Source organism: Pipistrellus kuhlii, unplaced genomic scaffold (genome assembly GCF_014108245.1).
Source record: "Pipistrellus kuhlii isolate mPipKuh1 unplaced genomic scaffold, mPipKuh1.p scaffold_m20_p_1, whole genome shotgun sequence".
NCBI lineage: Eukaryota > Metazoa > Chordata > Mammalia > Chiroptera > Vespertilionidae > Pipistrellus > Pipistrellus kuhlii.
In genome coordinates, this window is record NW_023425404.1 from 114,191,670 (window position 1) to 114,217,930 (window position 26,261).

General features: G+C 38.9%; 1 protein-coding gene across 1 annotated transcript in view; it reads left to right on the forward strand.

The window, feature by feature from the left end:
- Positions 1-4,365: 4,365 nt before the first annotated feature.
- The window catches only part of GPR158 (G protein-coupled receptor 158), a 327,705-nt gene continuing 305,809 nt past the window's right edge, over positions 4,366-26,261 (forward strand). The window contains exon 1 of the mRNA XM_036460202.2: positions 4,366-6,050. Within this exon, the coding sequence (XP_036316095.1) occupies positions 5,131-6,050 (920 nt within the window). The 5' untranslated portion in view covers positions 4,366-5,130. The remainder of the gene's footprint in view (positions 6,051-26,261) is intronic.

Below are 26,261 nucleotides of genomic sequence, written 5' to 3' on the forward strand. Positions count from 1 at the left end.
TGCCATTCTAGTGGGTAACTAATGGTATCTTGTGGTTTTCATTTTCATTTCCCTAAAGACTAATGATGTTGAACATCATTTTATGCACTTAGTAGCTATTTGTATATCTTCTTCAGAGAAATGTTCATTCAGAGAGTTGGTAGTTTTTAAAGGTTTGAAAGGAGAGGAAACATGTGCTTGTGGAAAGTTTCTCAATAGACAAAATTAACTTATACAAAGGTAGACTGGAGTGTATAAATTACTTATAAAGAAAGAGTGCAAACAGCATAGCTTTGTTAGAATGGAAGCTTTCGAAAGATACTACAGAAATGGTGAGATGGGCAAAAATGTTAGTAAAGATCCTGGAATGTCAGGATGAGTAATGAAGAATGAGAGGAGCAGTAATAAGGAAGAGATTAAATTTTGATGCCCCAAAGAGGTATTTGGGTTAAATATGTTTGCACTAGTATTTCTGTTTATGGAGATATAATAGGATATATTCCTCACTCTATCACAGTACTGTAGGAAAGAAACAGATTCTGACCACCACTTGGTTCATATGTTTCTACAGGCAGGATTAAATGTAACTACTTTCTGATACTTGGATATTGTTTCTACTGGAGATCACAAATTATTTTTCAAGTAAAGAGATTCTCTTCAGTTCTTGGTTTTAAATTTTGTTTACTATAAAATATCTGACCTGAGAAATAAAAACAAACAATTGAAACAGATACTTTTCATTACATTTGATACTTAGGATACTGCAAATTCTTGCAAATTGTTTCTCCTTTTAGCTTTCTGTTCTCTACTCTGCTTTTTCTATGCAATATGTAATAACTTGTTATTTCTGCAGAGAACTCATAATGAACCCATCCCTCCCCAGCTACTGTGATAAGTGATGGCAATGTATACTTGAAGTCAGCCCTATTATTGAAGAACATTCATTGACAAAAAGAGCTGAAAGCGTCTTGTGCCAAAACTTCTCTTAATTCCCCTTTGTCTGAATAGGGAGCTGTTGATAAGGATCAGGCAATATTTTCCCTGAAACTATTCATTCTAAATGGTACATCAAAATGACAAGTAGAAATGATTTATATATATATATATATATATATATATATATATATATATATATATCACAGGATTTGAGCTTCTGCATCAGACATACTTAAATTCAAACACCAAAAGCAATCAAAAGAAGACACTTTTATGTAAATTTCAGTAACTACCTCACAGGTGTGGAAATCCTATTTTCTCTTTCTCTGGGGACAATTTCACCTTTTAGCTAATTTGTCACTGAGCATTTGATGAATGTCAAAAGAAAAGGAAGAGAAGGAGAGAACAATTGAACAGAATTTGAATAGGAAATCTTAAATTTCCTTTGCCTCCACTTATTTTTCTTTAGGGATAGCAAAAGTAACTAAACACACACACACACACACACACACACACACACACACACACACAATCTAAGTCACAGATCTGCAAAGCTGTTTTGTACCTAAACTCATACTTATGTTCATCATTCTCATTCCTGAAAATATTTTCATCAGAACATGTACAGTAATTTTCTTCTTTGTTGAGATATGTTTCTGTTATGTTTTTTGTTTTTCTTTTTAAAATTTTATCTTTATTATTAAATGTATTACAGATGTTCCACATTCCCCCTCTTTCTGCATTTACCTTTCTACCTGCTCCCACTACCTCCCCAGACCTTCAGTGCACTGTTGTCTGTATCTATGGGTTATGCATGTATGCATATAAATTCTTTGGCTAATCTCTTCCTGTCCTCCTCTCCACTTCTCTTTAAGATGCCTCAGTCTAGCTGTGCACTTGCTGCCCACCTGCTCCATGCACTGCAAGCCAGCTATGTATTCAGCCACCCGCTTTTTCTGCACACACTGGTCTCATCACCTCCACAGTTCCTCTGAGCTTCAGTGTCCTTTTCTCTTTCCTTCTAGTTGTAGAATTACCACTCAGCCACCTTGCTGATGTCCACTCTGCCTTACAGTTGTAGTTTTGAAATTGTTGTGTGAGGCAGCAGTATAGGTGTTTACCTATGCCTCCATCTTGGTTTCTCACAGTTGTTTTTTTTTTTTCTTTCTTTTTTTTTTAATTTAGACTGAAGGTGACCCATTGAAGGAAATGCTAAACTTGCAAGAGCTTCTCGTAGCATTTTTTTCCTCATTTTTTTCCTCATTTTTTTCTAGATGTGCACCATGAGAAGGATAGGCACTCCTGGAAAGTGGCTCAGATGCCATTTCTATACTATTTTAATGCTAGATCTTAAAGCCCAGGTACAATTTGTATCCCAAGACATAGAAACTTTAAATGTCTTGTCAGTGGTCATATACCTTGCTTAAAACAATGGGAAGACCAGAACCCAGATCTTTCAATTACACTGTGTCATTAAGTTCTAATAAAAGGGCCTATTAATAAAATTATGCCTTCCTTTTTAAGGGCAATTAAATAATTATTAATAAGTTATATATATTAAAATTGATTAATGACAAAAATACATTCAGTCTTTAGATGGTTAAATATATGGAAATCATATTGTATATTTTGAGAAATTAAACAGAAATTCTCTTGTTATGATTACTTCAGGTACTATAGTAAAGCATTAAACTGAGGCGATCTTTATTCAGTAAAGGAGCATACACTACAAAGCAAAGCTTAAACAAAAGTTGAATATGGACATGAAATATATTTGTAAATAAATACAAATTTAGTAACCACTTTTTTGCATAGCTATAAAAACTCACTAGGAGACCATGTGCTGCAATTTGAAAAACTGGTTTCTATGTCTTATTCCTAAAGCACTCATTAATGACATATCAGGCAGAATTCTTAGGTATGGAGATGAATTTTTAAATTAGTTTTATCATCATGATATTCTGGTTTATTCATTTATTTAGGAAATATTTAATGAGAACATACTACATATTAGGTATTTCTGTGTTTTCTAGGTGCTCAAGATACTACGGTGATTACTTTAGCTAGTTTGCTCAGTGGTTAGAGTTGCGGATTTGATTGTAGTCAAGAACAAGAACCTCAGTTGCAAGCTTGATTGTTTCCCTCTGTCTCTCTCCCTCCCTTCCACTCTGTCTAAAATAATAAATCAATGGAAAAAAATATCCTCTGGTGAGTATTTAACAACAACAACAACAACAACAACAACAACAACAAAAAGATACTACAGAGATCAATGTAGTCAGACTTTTGCTCTTTGGAGCTTTCATTTCAGTGCTTAGGTATTTTCTCAATGGGGAGAATAAAATAAAATGATAAAGTAAATCTAATCAGTGATATTTTAGAATGCTACAAGAGACATTTTTATTAGTTGGGATTTGAAGTGAATTTGGGATTCTCATTTATCTTTCTTGGGGAATTTGAAAAATTGAAAATGGAGGTGCATATGGAAAATGGAGGTGCATAAAACACTACATCTTTAGTACTAATTAGTATTTTCAAAATTTCAGAAGACATTTTTAAAGCTTCAAAATACACACACACACACACACACACACACACACAAACAAACAACAACAACAAAAAAAAACCCCACCACAACAATTAGACAACTGTTAAGGGAATTCCCAGTAATTGGGGAGAAGTCTTGGCATACTTATTCAGCTCTTCTTTCTTCTGCTGGGATATTCCAGTCTGCAGGAATGATGTCCCAGTCTCTAGGGATGACTTCCCTTTTCACTCAACAGAGTCACTCATTATTTTACAGACGGAGTCCTGCCCCTTGCACAAGTTCTCTCTCTTCTACATCTTCACTTGCTTACCTTTATCCCTTCCCTTCATCTTGGCGCCCTTTCAAGCACAGGTTCTTTAAATCTGACATCCCCCCCCCCCCCCTTAAAACTCAGCCAGTAGATGTCTCCATTACTCTCTAATAGCTAAGATCTCTGCAAGTAGAGTAGGTTTTAATCATTTCTTTAAGAAACAAGAAGGAGGATTTGATGATTTGCCAAAAATGAGCAGATGCTGGGGAGCACACGTCTCCATCCTACGTCCTTCCCCTCTGATTTAAGTCAGAAATGAAAACTCATTTCTCCCTCTTTTTCAGGCGAAAGAAAAGGCTGATTGAACTGAGCAGGCAAGACGCCAACTCCTTCCTCCTCAGTACGTTCAAGTTTCCTTTGCTCTGAGCCACAAAAGCTCTGCTCTCCCCCACCCTCCCGCCCACCTCATCCCACCCCCTCAGCTTTCAGAGTCATCGGGGAACGCGAGTGGGTGTAAAGGACTCAGCTCTGCTGCATCTCGCGCCACCGCCTCCTCAAGCGCCTCCTCTGTGCCGCCTCGGATTCAGCACTGGACAGCTCCCGCCCCATTTCCCAACAAATAGCAGCCAGCTGATTGACAGAGGAGTCGGCCACACAGGGAACAGGATGGCTTGAAGCCGCCCTGCAAGGGTTTGGTTGCGGCCAAGCTGCCTCTTTAAAACAGCTTTCCACCCGACAGCACGGAGAGGAGGAGGCAGGCGTGTGGTTTGTGGGCAAACCTAAAGCTTTCACTGACCAGCTTGCCTGGCCCTCTGGACCCCAGAGGACAATCGTCTTAAAAGCAACCTCCGCTCTGTGAGGCTGGCTCCTGCGCTCGCGGTACGGGTCTGTGGGCGCGCGCGCCCCGCGCCTCGGGTGAAGCGAACCAGGAGGAGGAGCCGAGCCTGGAGGCGGGAACGACCTGCCGCGGGTGAGATGATGGAGCAGCGTTTTCGGCGGCCACGGCGGCAGCATCAGCTGCACCAGCTCTTGAACGCACCTCGATGAGAACGGCGGCGGCGGAAGCGGCCGAGCTGAAAGACGTAAGCAGGCTAACTATAGCTGCCGGGGAGCCAGGAGGGAGGTAACCTGTTCGGCTCTAGGCTGTGAGGTGCGTAAGTCCCCAGCCAGCCGACGCACCGCGGAGCGGCTGCAGCCAGCGTTGCTACAGGTGATTCGATTTCCTGTGATGGTAGCTTAGCCAAAGGGCCAATTTGGAGACATTCTTATCTCAAAGTCCTTTTCGACTGGGTGCCTTCTGGAGAAGGCGGGGAAGACTCCTAGGCAAAGTCTTACTGTTGATACATTGACGACCAAAAATTAAAAAGTGACTCCTCCTCCCCTTACCTCCTCTCCTCTAGAGGAGAGAGAGAGGCAGATGGGAGCCATGGCTTATTCTTTACTCTTCTGCTTCCTGCTCGCTCCTCTGGGACTGGGAGCAGCCGGGGCCAGCCGAGACCCTGCGGGACGGCCGGGATTCCCTCGAGAGAGGACCCTGAGGGCGAAGCAGCACGCCCAGCAGCAGCCGACTGGAGCCTCTGCCTCGGACCCCTGGGCTCCCGGGAGCCTCTCCGCCGATGGCACCATCTTGGCGCAGAAACTCTCCGAGGAGGTGCCCGTGGACGTGGCCTCTTACCTCTACACCGGGGACTCCCTCCAGCTGAAGCGAGCCAACTGCTCCGGCCGCTATGAGTTGGCGGGCCTGCCGGGGAAGTCGTCAGCCCTCGCCAGCTCCCATCCTTCCCTGCACGGGGCGCTGGACACGCTGACACACGCCACCAACTTCCTCAACATGATGCTGCAAAGCAATAAGTCGCGGGAGCAGAACTTGCAGGACGACCTGGAGTGGTACCAGGCTCTCGTGCGGAGCCTCCTGGAGGGCGAGCCCAGCATCTGCCGGGCGGCCATCACCTTCAGCACCCCGTCGCTGTCCACGCCCGCGGCCGCGCCCGCCGCCCCGCAGGTCTTCCTCCAGGCCACGCGGGAGGAGAGCCGGATTCTGCTCCAGGACCTGTCCTCCTCGGCCCACCACCTGGCCAACGCCACGCTGGAGACCGAGTGGTTCCACGGCCTCCGGCGCAAGTGGCGGACCCATGTGCAGCGGCGGGGCTCCAACCAGGGCCCCCGGGGCCTGAGCCACAGCTGGCGGCGCAGAGACGGGCTCGGAGGGGACAAGAGCCCTGTCAAGTGGTCTCCGCCTTATCTGGAGTGCGAGAACGGGAGTTACAAGCCCGGATGGCTGGTCACTCTCTCCGCTGCTTTCTATGGGTTGCAGCCTAACTTGGTCCCAGAATTCAGGTAGGGAGGAATGAAAAAAAAAAAAAAAAAAAAAAGCCAAAGCAAATAATTTCTTCCAGTTTCATGGGTGGGTGCGCGTGTGGGGAAGGAACGCTTGGATGTGACGCTTACGCCTCCCGCCCTCCCAGCAGAGGCTGAGCAGCACCCCACGCTGGCTCCTGTGCTTGGGGACTAAAAGCGCCTCACCTTGGTCGGCTTCTGGCACTCAGCGAAAGCTTCTCTCAGATCAGTTTCCCTGCAAGGAGCTAGGGACTGGGGAATTGGCGAGAACGCGGGTAGAGCTGAGGAAAACCTTTGATGTCCCAGCCTTTTCTTCAATTCCTGGGAGAGCAGAGAGCGGCTGTGTGTTCCCAGTCAGGGGTGACCTGGGGGGAACTTGGGGAGCTCCCTTGAGCCAGCCAGGCACCCAAGGGCCAGCACCCGATGTAAGATAAAAGGGACCCAGAGGAGAGAGTCACTCATTTCTGCCCCTTCAGGGTAGCTCTGCTTGCTTCCTATGTGTGTCCTTTAGGGCACAGGTCTGTTTTAATTAAGACAGGGCACCCCCCATTGGCAGTTCTGTTCCCTCAGCAGTGAGTCAGTCACTACAGCTCAGCTGTCTTCAGGATCCAGACTCTGCAATTTGGTCAGTTCCTTCTCCCCATTTCCCTCCTCCCCAAAATCCACACCTTCTTCCTTGATTCCCTTTCTCCCATTCTCTGTGTCAGGCACACCTAAAAGTTCCCCTGCCCTTTACATTCTCCTGCATGTCATAAAGGAACCTGGATGAGTTATTTTAGGGAGAGAGGGAGGGATTCTTCTGACCAAACTCACTCAGGGAAGGAGGGGACTTATGTATTCCCTGCCTCAGGGTACAGCATTTGTGAGAAGATGAGAATTTGCAAATTAACAGGTGGTAACTTCTGCCCTGGGAAGAGCCTGATCTTTGAGGTGAGACACTTCTAGAAGTAGCTTTTAAGCCTTGATGTGAGGAAGGGATAGAGAGAGCAGAAACTTCAGAGGGTCACAGATTGACCAGGACCCTCCCCAAATCCTACAATGTGAAGCTCAGGAACGGGTGGTGGGGGTGTGAGTTTTTTTGTGTGTGGTGGTGGTGGTGGTGGGGAGGGAGGGTGTGTCAAGGTTGTTTCTGTACTCTGGGATCTGGGGTAAAAGTGAGAAACACGTGTGTGCGTGTGTCCTAATGCTTTGTTTGGCACAACAAGGGCAGGATACTGACTGAGTGAAATATAGCAGGCTGAGTACTGGGAGAGTCAGAAAGCTTCTTTGTCAGGGTACTGTCATTTACTGCTGAATGAGCTCAAGTAAGAAACTTAAATTTTCTGGGCCTCCTCTACTTATCTATTCAGTCAGAAAGTTGAACTAGATGGTCTCTAGGGAGCCATCAGTTATAAAATTCTGTAGCTTTTAATGCTGGCAGCACTTGAGAAGGCATAAATAAAAACAACAACCCCCTTTGATTCTTTGTGACCATGTTAGGAGTGTGTGTGTGTGTGTGTGTGTGTGTGTGTGTGAGTGTGTGTGTGTGTGTGTGTGTGTGTGTGTGCATTTTCTATCTCATATATGCATTTTCTATCTCTTTGAAAGATCTTGTCTTAAAACCAAAGTAACTCTTCCTACTTTCAGGATAACTTATGTCTTCCTGACTTCTGCAGGATCCTATTTAGTAAAAGCTTTAAATATTTGCCATATTGTTTGCTCAGAATAGGAAAGCTCAACAGATGCCATTTACTGCCCACAGATGGTTTGTGACCTTCAGATAAACCCAAAACTGAGGTCCCAGATCCTAGGATCAGTCAACCAATCTCCCTCCCTTCTTCCTGCCTTCCCTTCCTTCCTTTCTCCCTCCCTCCCTTCCTTCCTTTTTTCTTCCCTCCCTCCTTCCTTCAACATTTACTTTATGTCAGGCTCTGGGCTAACTGCTTTACTTATATCATCTTAACTAATCCACACAACAACCCTATGAGTTAGTTTTTATTAGTTTCTTTGTTTTACAGAAAGAGAACCTGAAGCACAGGGAGATTCAACTTCTTTTCCAGAAGTCAAGTTGTAGAGCCAGTGGTTGCATACTTGTAACCACTATGCTAAGTACTGTCTTTTGAAGGTGTCCTAGGATTGCTACATGTACTATAGTTGCTGCATAAAAATATGTGTATTTTTAAGCATAGACATGAGACTGGTAATGAGAGCCATTCATTTTCAGAATTATTTCTCTTAAGGCTCAGAAAGCATAGGCTACCTAAATGAACTCAGTGCCTCTGCCAGCCAAAGGGTCTCAGGCTGCGCGGACTACATGCCCCCTTCCTATTTTTTGAACTGCATTCAGAAAATAGTTTCCTCTTGTGAAGCCTCTTTAAGTGCTTTCATAGTCATCGATTGAGTTCTTTAGCCAGGGCATGAAGCCAGGCCATTTAGTGTCTGGCTTTCTACAGAAGCTGGCTTGTCCTGGCAACATGCATGAAGGGCAGAATAAGTGCTCTCATGTGAGTGCTTTTGCCCCATGTCCGCTGCTTCTCAAATGCTGTATTGAGGATGCACACAGATGTTATAGGAACTGAAGAAACCTTAAAGAGATCATCAGATGGTGCCTTCTGTTGTTTCATAGGTGAAGACACAGAGACAGAAAGGTGAAGTGCTGTGTCCAACACTCACATAGTAACAGAACAAACGGAATCCAGGCCTTCTGCCTCTGGTCCACACTAAGACCGATATGTATATATCTTAATCATATTTTTTTTGGCTCTCTGGAACTTTGAACACAAAGTATGTTGGAGGACATAGTTTATTCTATCATCTTTTAGGAAAAATATTAGCCCATATAACATAGCTGTTAAGTCTTAAGGAAAATGTACATTATTTCACACATTTGAAAAAAATATTTAAATGGGTCATTTTTGTTTTTTCATACTCACAAAAAGCAAAGGTTTTTTGTTGATAACATATTATCATCTAAGATGTGTACTCTAATATTCTAAATTACAGGTAAATAATATTGTATAGTTATGGTAACAGTGTAAACCTGAAATGACTTTTTGGGAAATAATGATTAGGAGCTCTACTCATGATTTTAATTACCTTTGAACCTGTAGAGTTATTTATAAAAAACCTTATCTGTAATGAAAAAAATCCATTAATAGTGACTTTCTTATGGAAGAGAACAGGAGGAAAAACTTCATATTTAAAATTTTCATTTAAGATCAATTAATATTTTCCCAGGTCTTTCCCAGATTCAATAATTTAAATTATATTATATTTTATTTTTAGAGAATGTAAATCCAAAACATGAAAGTCAAAAGCAATTTTAGAACATGGTCAACTACCTTCTTATATTACTGCTTATCACTGTAAAACACCTCTCAAAGGTTTTATTCCTCTCTGTTTCAGAATGACTTCAGTTTTAAAGTTTAAGTGAGACTCATATGGAAAGAAAATTTATTGTTAATTTCTTTCTTTTAAAAAAAGCTACTAGTTGCTCTAAATAAATGTCTATTGAGTCTTTTGTTACAGTCTATAGTATAAACATTTTAGTTCTCATCTTCAATCCTAGCCCAAAAAACAACAACAGAGTAATAATTTAAGTTATATTCTAAATTATTTTTATTTATTACATTAGGTTTCTGGTGTCCCTTGTAAGTTTTCCTTAGAGTAAAGTGTTTTGTTTTGTATAGAAATTTTTTTTTGTGTGTAACAAAATACTATGCAGTTGGTGCCATTCTGCTGAAATCATAGATACTTTTCCTGTGGTAGTTGGAACTGTTCAGTGCCTAGGATGGGTATAAGGTACTTAAGTGTTTGTTGAATTTAAATTAATGCGAAGAAATCATTGGGAATTATTTATTGATGAATTTTGGAATTCACTTGTGTTTTTATTTTTTTCATCTCATTTTATTTTTTTAAAATATATTTTATCGATTTCAGAGAGAGAGGGAGAGGAAGAAATATACAAACATCAATGGTGAGAGAGAATCATTGATTGGCTGCCTCCTGCATGCCCCAACTGAGGATACAGCCCGAAAACCTGGGCATGTGCCCTTGATTAGAATAAAATCTGGGACCCTTCAGTCGGAACCAAATTGGCTGAGGCTTATCTCATTTTAAAGTGGAAGAAATGGAGACCCAAAGGGATAAAGGAATTTGCTGGAATGGCACAGTTCTTTAGTGGTAGTTTGGAAACAATGGGAACCATTATATATTGAGCACCTATTGAATGTTTGGTACTTTATATATACCAGCACACTAATTCTTAGTACTCTTTGGTAGTTAAACTTCAGAAAAGTTGAGCAACCTGCCTGACCAGCATGGCTCAGTGATTGAGTGTTGACCTATGAACCAGATGTGGGGCGTGCAGGAGGCACTCAATCAATGATTCTCATCATTGATGTTTCTATGTCTCCCTCTCCCTTACTCTCTGAAATCAATAAAAATATATATATTTTAAAAACATTAAGCAATCTGACCAAGGTAACATAGCTAAAAATTTGGGAGCCTAAATAAAATTTAGATCTACTTAGCTATGAAGCTTTTATTGTCTTTCTACTACCCTGCGCTGCGATGTCCTAGCAACTTTGTTTTCATCTTATTATTAAAAATATAATATGGTAATGGCTTTAAACAATTAATATATGATATTTGGCCTAAATAGGCCATATACACATTCTTTTTAGGCCAATCATAAAAGCAAATCTGTTGTATAGTGAGAAAAACATTATACTTAAGTCAACATTTTGCCTCAAGTCCCAGTTTCGTCTCTGACTGGCTGTATTACCTATCTGGAAATCAGTTTCTACATAATTAAAATGTGGGAATGAACTTGCTTATATCCAGACATCTTTATACCTCTTTGTTTTGTGAATTCTTAAGTGGCCTATCCAAATGGCCAACAAATAAGCTTTGGAACAGGTGATACACATAAGCACAGTACCTGGGGAAGTGATAGTGCTGCTTGGTAAAAAGGCAATAGGGCAATGGAAGAATGATCACAACAGAATGAACATTGGTGTCACTGATTTGCTGACTCCTGAGAGGGTCACTTTATCTTTTTTACACACATACATCCACACACTACATCAGTGATTCCAGTATAAATATCTGCTTTCAACAAAACAGGGCAATTTGCATAATATAAAAGAAATGACCATATTGCTCTAGGCCAAATATTTCCTATGTCTCTCTTGTAGGTTATGGCAGTGGTGAAGAGGTTACTATAGGGACATCACAGAGATTTTTTGCTGTGTGGTAGATCAATATGTTTTTAGATAACTTCTGCTGTTGAGTCTTTTGATCCTCAATTATTTCATCTCTAAATTGAATAGTAAACTATATCTTCTTTGTGATTTTTTTTTTTATAAATTAAATGAAGACTTGTCATCACATAGGAAGTTTAGTAAATAGACTGCATTATAGTTCCTGTCTTCTCAAATATTGTCTTCAGCTGAGCATAACTGTTTTTAGTTTAGCTGTATTTAAAGTAATGTATAATTTAGATTAGTGGCCTGGTGCACGAAATTCATGGATGGAGGGGAGATACCCTCAGACCAGCCTGCATCCTCTTCAATCAGAGACCCCTTGGCCCTTTGGGCATGTCTGACTGCCTGTGGGATTGGGCCTAAACTGGTAGTCAGACATTCCTCTCACAATTTGGGACTACTAGCTCTTAACCGCTCACCTGCCTGCCTGCCTGATCACCCCCAACTGCCTTTGCCTGCCTGATTAACCCCAACTGCCCTCCCTTGCTGGCCAATTTGGTTCTAATTGGTCAGTTTCTATGCCAGTCAGCATCAAAAGCTCCACCTCCTAGGCAGCCATTGGATCCTCACTGTTCACCCAGATTTGGTTCTAATTGGTTGGTTTCTATGCCAAGTCAGTGTCTCTGGGCCTATCAGAGAGGTGGGGCTGATCGTCAGCCCCTGCAGAGGTTCGGAGGTAAACAGAGGCGTGGCTGCTGGGAAAGCCAGGAGAGAAAGAGAGAGGCAATGGCTGATCAACAGCTGCCATGGAGGCTGCAGATCAGACCTTGCCTCTCTCTACAGGCTTCTCTCCAGGCCTGATCCACAGCCCCCTTGGCAGTGAGTCCTGGGTTGCTGTGCCTGCAGAGACTGACTTCTGGTTGATTGAGCCTTTGGTTGTTTTGGATGTTATAGACCCTGGGTTTTTATATATTAGAATGATGGTTTAGTTTTATCCTTAATAATTGTGAAGGCTTGTAATAATTGTGAATCCTGGTGGAAATAATGGCCTTAGGAACAAATGTTGGCACTAGCGTAGGCCACATCCTTTACTTATTGTGTTACTGTGGTCAGTAATTGCCTTTTTTTTTTTTAATATATTTTATTGATTTTTGTACAGAGAGGAAGGGAGAGAGACAGAGAGTTAGAAACATCGATGAGAGAGAGTCATCGATCAGTTGCCTCTTGCACACCCCCTACCGGGGATATGCCCACAACCAAGGTACATGCCCTTGACCGGAATCGAACCCGGGTCCCTTCAGTCCCCAAGCTGACGCTCTATCCATTGAGCTAAACCGGTCCCGGCAGTAATTGCCTTTTAATCCTCAATTTCTCCACCTGTAAGTTGAGGGGGTTGGACTAGGTGACCTCTATGGCTCCTTATAATTCTGAAAGTCTGTGATTATGCACATCATCAAATATGTCACTTTAATTTTTAAGTTTTGTTCGATTATAATGGTGAGATACATTAGTATATGCTCATTTTAATGCAGTTCATTTTTATGTGTACTGAGTTTGACTGTATCATGGTCATTTATTCATAGAATATTTACAGAAAGCATTCTCAATGAACACTGAGTTAAGTAAACACACACAAACACATATGCATGCACATTGAAATGAGAACTCCATTTCAAAATAAAAATAAGCATGATCTGAGATTCCAGATCTTAAAAGATCCCCTAAATTACTTAAAGTCAACATACTCCTGTATCACAGGTTTCCAAAGAAAGGGCCTCAGTATACCTGTGTTATTTTCCATAGGATAATCAATATTTAGGCATTTTGGAGTCTCTTAATTACTCTCAATAACAATCTGTTTCAATTTCCCTCTGTAGCTGTCCTTAAAATTTCAAACAGGGGTATTTATTGTGGTTCATCAGTGGTACAACCTTACTTGTCTTTTCTAGAACAAGCATTTGGGAACAGATATGGGCTTTCTAAGACTGCTAAAAAAAATAACAAGAGTGTATGCCTCCCCTATGGAGAGGGAATGGGAGTCCTCACTGGACTGATTTATAGCCTTAGCTGCTGGTTAACTTAAATTTTACTTTCTACTTCAGAAAGGCAGCAGTCTGTTGTTCCTTGTCCAGGCTTTTAAGGCTACTCTTTACCAACATGCACTGTGTTTTTGATTATGTTGTAACACTAGATAGAGGCCCGATGCATGACATTCATGCAAGAGTAGGCCTTCCTTCCCCTGGCTGCTGGCACTGGCTTCCCTCTAGCAACAGGGACTTGGGCTTTCCTCGCAGCCCCAGCTTAGTCTGGAAGGTCATCCTGAAGGATGTCTGGTCTAATTAGCATATTATGCTTTTATTATTATAGATATTGAGATGCCAAGAAGTGTGTTGTTGATTTATTTTCACTTGGTTGGTACAGAATCATCAGGGCTTTGTTTGTTTTCTCTTTTAAATTCTGAATTGGTATTCACAGCTAAACTAATAAAACAGTACATTGAGATTTTGATAATGTTGGCAGCTTGATGGCCATTATGTCAAATAGGCAGTCCACTGGTTGTGAGGAGCATTTGTAGCCAACAGCATTATTAAGTTTCTTGCCCAGCGCAGCTATGGCATATGTATAGGGGTTGGTTTTACTGGTCTATAGCCTTATTTGCTTATCAGCTTCTAATAAAAACAAACAGACATGCTTATATGTCAATTCTGCTTTGGCTGGGCATTTATGCATCTCCGTTTTTCTTCGTACAGGGAAAAATTTGACCTATAAAAATGTTTAGCTGGATAAGCTGTTCTATGAAATGCCTTTTCAATTTAGGAAAGGATTAATCCTTTTGGCTAAAAGTCTTTCTTAAGTCACTCCACCTCACACACCTTTTCTACAATGCCAAACTTAGTATAGAAACCAAGACTGGCTTTCCCCACCAAAAGATATTATAGTGCTTCAAAGCAATCACAGGTTACATCTACAGTTGACCTTTGAACAACATGGATTTGAACCTCATGTTCCACTTATATACATATTTTTTTCAATAAATACTCTAAATGTTTTTTTCTTTCTTATAATTTTCTTTTGTTATTTTAAGTGTACAAACACTATATATATATATATACATATATGTACATATGTATATATATATATATAGTGTTTGTACACTTAAAAAAATATATATATTACAAACAAAATATGTGTTGCTTTGGCTGGTGTGACTCGGTTGATTGTGGTCCCATGCACCAAAAGGTCACCAGTTCAATTCCTGATTAGGGTATATGCCAGGGTTGTGGGCTTGATCCCCAATAGGGGGCATGCCAGAGGCAGCTGATCAGTGTTTATTTCCTATCTCTATAAAAAATCAGTAAGAACATATTTTAAAAATGCTATAATCAACTGTTTAGGTTACAAGTAAGGCTTCTGATCAATAGTGGCTATTATAGGTAAATTTTGGGGAAGTCAAAAGTTATATGCAGATTTTCTACTGCATGGAGTTGGGGCGTTGTCATGACCCCTACACCTATGTTGTTCAAGGGTCCACTGTAGTTTCATTACCTTCATTATAGGTAAAATGTATAAAAAACACAGAATTAAATGTTATTTGACCTTCAAATCATTTTCCTTAAACAAAAATACTATTAACTCCTTTTTTGTCAAAGGAAGTCTCTCTCTCATAGTTAACTAATACATCTAATTAATTGAGATCCAGTAAATTTTTATTCATTATATCTTTTGTAACTTTCCCCCATTTAAAAACTATAATTAGATAACTAGCTATCTGTCACAACATCTCCCTATTAAAAACTATAACTATAATTTTCCCCATAGAAAAACTATATAATAGATTTAAAACAAATTCTGCCTAGTCAAAAAAGTACTTAATATATCTGTAACTTGAAAGGAACCTTAAAATTACCTAAGATTTTGGTTTATTTCTTTAAGCCACTTTTCACCATTCATGTGTTCTGTGCAATGTGTATGCCTTTTAACATATTTATAGAATAACACAACACATGGCTTTTATCTGAGAAAGAGGAAAAGGCATTATAATATATTATAGTATAATACATTTTGTTTTCAATTCTAAGATGCACCTTCTTTACATTTTGATGTCATTCAAATTGCGATGTCTTATGATTGAAGGCATGTCCTTTTCAATTGACATACATTTCCTTTCAGTGATGCACAATAAAATAATGCATTTTTCAGTAAATGGGATTTTACATTTGATTAACTATGGTATTAGGAAATGGGAGAATAAATTTCAAGGTCTCTCCAACTATAAAGTTCTTTTATCCTCTATAAGTTATCAACGTGCAGCAAAATACTGTATGCATATATGGAAATAAAATCTAGACCTTCCTAATGTATATGAATTAGATTGTTACTTATCTTCATAATTTTCTTTAGAAAGACAAACTATATTGAAACATGTAACCACATTTTTTTTTTTAACATTTTCATTGATTTCTGAGAGAGGAAGGAAGAAGAAGAGAGAGATAGTTGAAACATCAATGATGCAAATCCCCTGTGGGGGGTGGGGGGCTTGAGCTCACAACTGGGCATATACCCTGACTGGGAATCGAACCTTGACCTCCTCACTTGGGCCATGTTTTCATTTTATTATATGTGAAATATATAAAATCTTGGGCCAGAAAAGCTTCAGGAACTTTCATCTTCAGAATAGGTGAGGTAAGGATTATCAAAATCTTTCCCACCCCAAGTGGCAAAGCATTTCATTCACTCTGTGGGGAAAATGCCTAGGACAGTGGGAGTAAAAGAGCAGTTGTAGATCAAACATAGAAAGGAATAGCTCTGTCTTTCCTTCTAAAGTGCTTAGAAGGATGGAAATAAAACTTTATGGTATAGCCATGTAATTGGTTTTGGTTAATGAGATTTATGTGTAATCTTGGAGGTGAGAGTTTTTTCTTTCTCTTTTCTAGTTAGCTGCCTGGAATGGAATAAAGAGTTTGGTTTTCCCCTTGTTTGATGCTTCAGAACACTGTGTCAAATAGTGTTTCTCAACCTCAGTACTACTGACAGTTTGGGCTAGGCAATCTTTTATTGTATGGTCTGCATTGTTCATTGTAAGATGTTTAGCCGCACCCCTGGCCACTACCCACTAGATGCCAGTAGCAACCTTCCTGCCCAATGTGCCACTCAAAAATGTCTACTAACATTGCCAAATATCTTCAGGAGGGCAAAAATGCCTATGGTCAAGAGTTCTTGGAGTAGAGGGTACACATACAATTGTTTGATTCTGTGGCTATCTTTATTTCAAGGATTCTATTATATATGTATGTGGATGTGAGTGTATATGTGTGTGTGTATAAGTTTGCTGAATCACATTTCTATTTATTTATTCATTTATTTAAATACTTGTTTTTGGGGGGAACATAAGATTAATGCACATATAAAACATGATAAAAACAGAATGTGAACTGGAAATTTTTCATGGATCAATGGAATGTTAAATACTAGTAATTTAAATTTATATGTTATCAAGCCTCAAAAAGAATTGGCAAAATTATTTGCAAAATCTTTTGCTAACATTGTTTCACTACTTTTATGGTTACATATTTTATATTTCAGGTTTCCCATGAAAGTATTCATTTTGGAGAGAAAAGTTTGTGTGTGTATGTGTATATACCTTGGGGGTGATGGATTTTTTTTTAAAAAAAGAAGCCATGTTTTTTTACTCAGCATTCTGGGAAAGCTTCTTCTTGGAGAATTAGAATTTTAGAAGTAAACAGGATTTTAGAGATTATATAGTTCAATTTATTTTTGCTTTTTTAGGTGAGGAAATGAGACCATTATTTATATTAGCTATGGCTGCAATGAATTGGTAGTTTATTAACTGGCACAAATAAAATGATTCTGAGTCACCAAGTAAATGCTAATTTATGTTCTTTATTCACTGGTCCCAAATCTGGCTGTGCATCAGCTCACTAGAAAAATCTGATAATATATTCTCAGGCCCTACCAAGACCCTGTGGATGAGATAATCCAAGGTATGGGTTCAACAGTCTTATTAAAGACAAAGTCTTTGTAATTTAGAAGCAGCTTAAACACAAACTTGGGAAAAAGTAAACAGTTTTTGAAATACTTTTAATCTATTTTACAAGATTTTAAGAATAAAATTAAACACTGTAAATACTTAGCAACTTCAGCTGCAAGTTGTTCTGGATAGCTGAAGTATTCCAGCATCGTGAATAATCCTGTTGGTAGGGGTAGAATGACTAGCAGGTTCTTTATGAAGACAGGGAGACTACAGGCACTCTGCTTTGGAATCGTGAGCCACTTTATTTTGGGTTCTTCTGTGTTTCCTCACCTTTAAGATAGGGGCATTCATTGGACTGGCTGCCTCTTATTATTATTTGTCTCTTATGCAAACACTAGAGGCCCCTGTATGAATTCCTGCACAGGTAGAGTCTGGCTGGCCCACCCCATTCAGGGCTGATTGAGTGTGGCCAGCCAAGGGGAGGGGCCATTGGCTGACTGGCCTTGCCCCTTGGTCAAACTCCTGGTTGAACTCCCATTAGAACTCTTGGTCAAGGGGACAATTTGCATATTAGCCTTTTATTATATAGGGTCCTATGTCCACAATCAGTTCTATATGTCTTTCAAGTGCAAGGACCACATTTTATGAAATCCCATACTCACTGCCTTGCAAATTTCAGGGAGGTAGTAGTATGGAAGAGAGAAAAGATTTGGGATGATAAATTTAGATTTCAGTCCATGAGCTTCCACTTTCATTTACTGTGTAACACTGGGCAAGTTATTTATCTCCTCCTCTGGCTCAATTTCCTCATCTGAAAAGGGTGTAGAGTACATTGTCATAAAGAGTAAACAAGCTTATATATGTAAAGAGCTTAGCATAATGTCTAAAATGCACTATTTTAAAAAATTACAGAATATATATGGTGCTGGGGATGTATTGCTGAAAAATGACAGACAAAAATCCTTGTCCTCATGGATTTTTGTGTGTGTGTGTACGTGCACTGGAAGATAGATAATAAATAAGCAAAATAGATATCTCTACTAATAAAAGGATAATATTCTAATTAGACTAGAAGACTTCTGCACAATCTTCCAGACATCCTTCTGGACAAAGCCATTGTGGTGGGGCCAAGGTAGAGGTGTTTAGGGGTGATTAGGCTGGCAGGGGAGAGCAGTTAGGGAGATCGGCTAAAAGGCAGGTGAGCGGTTAAGAGCTAGTGGTCCGGATTGCGAGAGGGATGTCCAACTGCATGTTTAGGCCCAATCCTGGATTGGAGATGGTGCAGGCTGGGCTGAGGGCCCCCCCCCCCCCCACACACACACAAAGTTCATATTCCGGGCCTCTAGTAAGAAATAAGGTTTGATAGAAATAATTGCTATAAGTAGATATATAAAATAATGTGATAGAGAATGGCTGAGAGGTAGGGTGGGCTTCAGACCTCTCTGAAAAGGTGACTTTAAGTTATGAAATAAAGGATGAGAAGGATACAGCCATGGAATAAACTGAGGTAATCATATTTCAAATAGAAAAGAACAAAGGCCTTGAGATAGGAATGAGTTTTTAAGTGCTCTAAGAATAGAAAAAGTCAGTGTTGCTGAAATGTAGTGAGAGGTGGGTAATGAGGTGGAAGATGAGAGTAAGGTATGGTCAATAAATGGTTAAAATGTTGTGGTAATATAGAAACATGTTAAGTGCTTAAAAATATTATAACCCTGTAATAATATCTAAATTGTAGATGTATTTTTATTATTTTTCCCTTGGATAATTTTATTATAAAGTTTTTGTTTTATTTTGTCTGCCTATTTATCTTTCCTCCTTTCAGACTTGGCCTTCCTGCCTTGGACTTCCCGTTTCTCTGATGAGATTTCAATCAAAGAATAAGCTATTTCTAGTTGTTCCTTTCTCTCAAATATGAATAGATTAACAGGAATATTTGAAAGGTAAAAGAGATAGGGATAGAAAACCCAGAATTTCTTGCAAAAATCAGTTGGGCCAAATTCGATTTGGTTCAGTGGATAGAGCGTTGGTCTGTGGACTGGAGGGTCCCATGTTCAATTCCGGTCAAGGGCATGCACATTGGTTGCGGGCACATCCCCAGTAGGGGGTATACAGGTGGCAGCTGGTGGATGGTTCTCTCTCATAGATGTTTCTAGCTTTCTATCCTTCTCCCTCTCTATAAAATATCAATAAAATATAATTTAAAAAATTAGTTGGATGTTTTTCTTGATCTCTGACTTAAATTTGTAAAGTGAACCACTTTCCAGACACAGAGTGCAGGAGAATAAGGGGATAAACTCATGGGCAAAACCTCCTCTCCCTTGCTCCCCTTCTTCTCCCCCCCTCCCCCGCCCAGCTTGCCTAGGATGACATCCTGCAGGTCCTTGACTTTTCTCAAGCTTAGGGCTGACAAGTCCTATCATTTGGCATTCTCTGACACATTCTTTGTTATCTTTTATGGTGAGGTCTAAGATGATGAGGTCTAAGATGTTGAGGTCAGGAGCTATCTGAAGAACTGCCAGCAGAGGCACAAGGCACAGAAGTCAGGTCAAAAGAGCCAGAAGCAAGACCACGAACATTTGGGACATTAATTTGGAGGAGGCAGTCTTTGCATGACAAAAAAACAAGTACAGGCAGAACCATATCTCTAATAAAGCATATTAACAATAGGAAGATAGGATTATGGGTTTAGGAAATAAAATCACCATTAGTTTCTCCAATCTAGTAAGTATGGAATTTACCTTCTTTTTAGTTCATTTTCCCCCCCATACTCTCTCCATTGTTTATTAATTATACTAGAGGCCTGGTGCACAAAATTCATGCACTTGGGGGGAGGGGGGTCCTCAGCCCAATCTGCTCCCTCTCTCAGTCCGGGAGCCCTCAGGGGATGTCTGACTGATGACTTAGGGCCTAAGCCGGCAGTAGCTAAGGAGGTGGGAGAGGCTTCTTACTGCCATTGAGCCTGGCTCAGGGCTTCTGGATGAGTGGCACTCCCCCTGTGGGAGCACACTGACCACAAGGGACAGCTCTTGCATTGAGCTTCTGCCCCACAGTGGTCAGTATGCATTAGAGCGACCAGTCATTCTGCCCTTAGGATCAATTTACATATTACCCTTTTATTATATAGAATTTTTTTATTGGTTACCTTGATTTTTTGTATCCATAAATTTTAAATATTCCATTCTGTTCTTTTCTTTCTTCACTCTCCTACTCCTGTTGCCTATACTAATATTTTTAGATAATTAAAGATGATAACATTTATATTCTGCCACTATAGTAAAAAGAAAAACAAAAAACTTCTATGCTTCATCCATTAGTTGCTTCTAAGAATTGAAACTTGAATAAATGATTCTGTGCCATTTTCAGAACATTCAAAATTTCAAGGTCTAATGGGATTATCTCTCCTTTTTCTTGGATCAGTTAATTGCTCAAAATGATGAAACCTCAGGTCATGCATGTCTGTACTGGGACTTCTCAAATATTTCCTCTTCTTGCAGTTGCCAATTGCCTTTCTTTTTCTTGTAAGAGAAACAAAAAGGGACCATATGTTTTGCCTGTTTCTAGGATCATCTTTATCATTCCATTTGTCAAGGAATAGTTACATTTTTATTGATAGATTCTTCTTGGATATCCATAATTTGTACAAGTTGCTTTAGGTCTTCTGCAGAATATTTATCATAAAACTATTTTTCAATTTTTGAAATTTTAGATCCAACTATGTGTTAGATGCAGGTCCTCTTTAAAAAAATATATATATTTTATTGATTTTTTAGAGAGGAAGAGAGAGGGATAGAGAGCTAGAAACATCGATGAGAGAGAAACATCGACCAGCTGCCTCCTGCACACCCACTACCGGGGATGTGCCTGCAACCAGTGTACATTCCCTTGACTGGAATCAAACCCAAGACCTTTCAGTCCACAGGCCGAAGCAAACCGGTTTCGGCTAGATGCAGGTCCTCTTGTTTCTAGAATGCTTTTTTTTTTTCTTTTTTTTTTTTTTTTCCCCTCCCTAGAGCACAATTTTAAATACATTTTGGAAAGGATCTGTGGAAGGTAAAATTTTAAGTCTTCCCAAGTCTGAAAATGTGTTTGTCATCATGTATGATTGATTGTTTGTCAGAATATAGAATTATGGGTTCAAAGTCATTTTGCCTTCAGAATTTTAAAGATGTTATATTGTTGTTAACATTCATTTTGCTGGTAAAAAGATTGATGTTAACTTGATTTATTATATCTTTGTAGCTAATCTTTTCTCTTCATGAAAACTTTTAAGATATATTTCTTTTTTTGTTGAAGTTTTGAATATTCATGATGTGCTCATGTGCAATTCTTTTAATTTTATTCATCAACCTTACCACTTAGTTGGCCCTTTTAGATTTTCCAATCAGAAGTTTCCTTTTATGACTGCTTATAATTATTTCTTCCTATCCATTTTCTCTTCTTGGAACTTCATAGACTGATCTCTATATTTCTTAACTTTTTTGGAATTTTCCATCTTTCTCTCTATCTCTTTTTTTACTTTACCTTCCAGGAGATTTTCTTATTTTCTTCTTCCTTTATAAAAATTAAATTAGTTTTTATTTGTTAATCTCTTTAATTTCCATAATCTCTTTCTTGCTCTAATTAGTTCCTTTTCACAACTTTTTGTTAATTTTCTTAAAATTTTTGTTAATGTTCTCATTTTTTTTGAGAATATAATAAAAACATCTATTAAATTATCATCAGCTTCCTGATTTATTGCTGTTTGTTCCAGATTCAGTTATTTTGCTTGTTCATACAAGTTCTTCTCCTTCATACTATCAGTTCACTCCAGTGTGATCCTTACCTCATCAATTTATTATTAGAGGGATAGGTTAATTTATATAACTAGATGGCATGCATTCTTATGACAGAGGTGGAGACCTCAATCCTCAGTAGACTCTCTCTTGACTGTCAGGCTTCATTTACTTTTGATGCCTGAGAAGAAAGTTGGTAATCTGTAGCCCATCCTAGACCTTTACTCTAGAGAACTAATAACTGTTTTAAAAGTTTCAGCTCTTCTCAGGCATGTTTTTCAATGTCTTTCTAGAAAAGTTCTTGTTATTAGCTTGGGAATAAATGTAATCACTGCACACAAGGAGAGGGTGTGCCAATTTGGGTAATTGCATAGAAGTCTTTCAATTCACCACCAATTCTACTGGAAGAATAGTTTCCACTTCTGTCCCCACTTTCTCCTGGTATGAAGGGAAAGAAAGAGAGAAACATTCATGTGAGAAAGAAACATGGATCGGTTGCTTCCACATATACTCTGACTGGGGATAGAACCCTTACCTGGGGTATGTGCCCTGATTAGGAAACGAACCTGCCACCTTTTGGTGTACGGGACGATGCTCCAACCAACTGAGCCACTCTGGTCAGGTCTAAAGCTCTTTATTTTAAATTTCAACTGGGAATATGTTTTATTTGCTTTATGGCCTTATTAATTATTATTTTTGGATCAGAAGTGTCCACTGGCACAAGCTATATATCTTTCTCTGAAAAATTATTATGTACACCTGACTTGGTTTTATTGTATAAAATATAGCAACTAGAAAAAAGTCATTTAGCATTTTAAAATAATTGCAGATTATCAGCTAGGTAACCTGACACAAAGAACTATATGAATAAGCCAGCAGAAAAAAAATGATAAATTTAAGAATTTGAGATTTAACAAAAGGTATGTTTTTCCTTAGATATTATAGCTGAACACTAACATAAATGGCATGTTTAAATAAATCATCAAGAAACTGAAAGCATGAGATTATTATATATTTTAAAATAGATTATGTTATTCACATTAGACATTTATATTGATGGGCAAATTATACTTTATTACCTTTTCTTTCTTAGCAATTAAAAAATTATGACAACACATATTGGGAACTTTCCTGAACTTTATTCTCTTCCTCAATAAAATGAGAAAAGTACTTCCTCTTTTATAGGATTGTTATTTGAATAAGATGAGTCAATATAGGCGATCTCTTTGTATTGGGTTCCCTGACAAGAGATTGTCTCACTCCATTCAGAAAAGCTCATATTCAAAGACGTGATATAAGGAACACTGGGATGTGTTTGCTAAAATGTCCTCTTGTTATTTAAAATTTAAATAAAATGTACTTCAGAATTATTCCAGTGAAGGAAAACCACAAAAAGAGATAGGCATGAAGTCTGCTACTTCTGTAAAAGCAGTGGACTCAAAAAAAATATTTTTGAGGAAAACAAAAATACAAAGATTGTATTTGTAGATGTCCCTTCTGATTAGTCTTACTTTATTATATATTTGTTGAAACTTTAAAAAAATCAAACTTTAGTTATTTTTTTCTCACACAAAATGTGCAGATCTTCCCAAGGAAAGTGTGACCCGAATTCCAAAAGTCCTTCCAAGAACAAGAAGCCAGACAGATGGAAGACGTTTGTCACTATGCAAAGTTTTGGCAAGCTTCTCTGGACATGTCTGCTGCAAAATAGTGAGGGGGAGGAGAACATTTTCTTGCTTTACAACAGACTGTTGTCAAATTCTTTTAGATGTTCTAGAGGGGATTGGACTGTGTTCTTGGCTCTTTTGCACTTCTAATAGTGATGAGCTTGAGCTAAATGACAGAGATACTGGGTGTTGTTGTGAACAATATTTTTTGAGGATGAGTCCCCAAGTGAGGAAGTTACCTGAAGATGACTTAAGTCACTGAAACATGAATCTATTTTTCTATAGTTCTATGGTAACAGACAGGAAATCACTCTTCCTTCCCTTAAAAAAAAGTCTCTTTTCTTTCCCTTGATCCCATATCATGTTCATGTTATTTGTGTGTAAAGAATTTTAATTATATAATTGCTACATATTTCATTACTTTGTTTTTATTTTCACAAGTATATTTTAAACATCTTTGCATGTTGCTACCTATAGTGCCAGGCAACTTCTCTATTGCTCTAAGTATTCTACTGCTGTATAGGTGTAGAAACTGCCCAGTTCCAGATGGGTACCCAGATTGTCTTCAGTTCCCAGCCATTACAGTAATACTGGGCCAAGCTTATATTCTCCTTTATGGACTTGAGCAAGGAGTTCTTTGAAAGATAAACCCTAGAGCAGGATTTCTGGGTTATAGAGAGGAGTAAATATAATTTCATGAGATATGAAAGATTGCTCTCTAGACAAGCTGTATCAGTCTACATACCCACCAGCAAAGCATAAGGGCTTCTAAAGCATCATTTTTCTATCAACACTTGGCATTATATGGCTTTCACAATTTTTTGCCAGTTTAATGAATGTGTAGTAGTCTCCTCTTATTTTAGGAGAATATATTCTCCCAGTGGATGCCTGAAATCGCAGATAGGACCAAACCCTATATATTCTGTTTTATCCTATACATACATACATACATACATACATACTTATGTAGTTTAATTTATATTATAAATAGGCACAATAAGAGATTAACAATAAATAATAACTAATAATAAAACAGAGCAATTATAACAATCTAGTGTACTATAGTTATGTGTATGTGGTCTCTCTCTCAAAATATCTTATTGTATAATACTCACCTTTCCTTTAAAAATATTTTTATTGATTTTTTATAGAAAGGAAGGATAGAGGGTTAGAAATATCGATGAGAGAGAATCACTGATCAGCTGCCTCTTGCACACCCCCACTGGGGATGTGTCCGCAACCAAGGTACACACCCTTGACCAGAATCAAACCTGGACCTTTCAGTCTACAGGTTGATGCTCTATCCACCGAGCCAAACCATTTCAGCAATACTCACCTTTCTTGTGATGATGTGAGAAGATAACATGCCTATGTGATGGGATGAGGGAGACATAATGAAATCAAATAAGGGTGACTTGAGTAGAAGCACTGCAATACTGCACCAGTCAATCTGATAACTGAGCTGGCTACTAAGTGACTAATAGGCCAGGAGCATATACTGCCTGGATATGCTGGACAGAGGAATGATTCATATCTTGGGAAGGAGGGAGCAGGATGGCACATTGTTTCATTACACAACTCAGAATGACATACAATTTAAAACTTATGAACTATTCTGGAATTTTCTATTCAATATTTTCAGACCATGGCTGACTGTGGGTAACTGAAACCACAGAAAGTGAAACTGTGGATAAAGGGGACTCCTGTACAGTGATATCTAACTATTGTTTTAATTTGCATTTGTCTATACTAGTAAATTTAAGCATGTCTTCATGTGCTTGTAAGTTTGATATGTTTACTTGTTAATAACCTTTGTTCATTTCCTAATGCAATTCCTATATTTCTATGGCATTGCAAGAGATCCTGGTGTATTCTACATAGTATTTCCTTATCAATTTTAGACATTGTAATATCACCCAACATGTCATCTTTCAGTTAACTTTGTCCACAATCACTTTTCTTGAAAAGGGTATTTGATTTATTTAATCAAAAATTGGCCTTATACTTTTGGGTTTAAGAAGTTTCTCAATACCTTGTCACAAAAATATTCCCCTTTATTTTTATTTATTTTAGAGAAGGGTTGGGAGGTGAGAGAGAGGGATTAAAAGAGAGAGGAAGGGAGAAAGAGATAAAAAGAGAGATAGAAAGAGGAAAAGAAAAGAGAGAGAGAAAGAGAGAGAGAGAGAGAGAGAGAGAGAGAGAGAAGAAACATTGATTGGTTGCCTCCCACATACACCTGACCAGGGATCAAACCTGAAAGCTAGGTATGTGCCCTGACTAGGAATCAAACCTGTCACTTTTTGGTGTACTTCAACCAACTGAACCATACCAGCAAGGGTACAAAAATAATATGTTATATACTACTAACTTTAATGGTTTAACTCTCACAGTCAGGTCTTTAACATCTGGAGTTGTATAATACATGGTATTGGATAGAGATCCATTTATTATTTTTATTTCTTTACTGAGCCAGATTTTCAAAACTATCATTTTTTATCATATCTGTAAGTGCATTATATGCATACTAGAGGCCAGTGCATGACTTCTTGCACTGGTTGAGTCCCTCAGCTTGGCCTGCACCCTCTCACAATCTG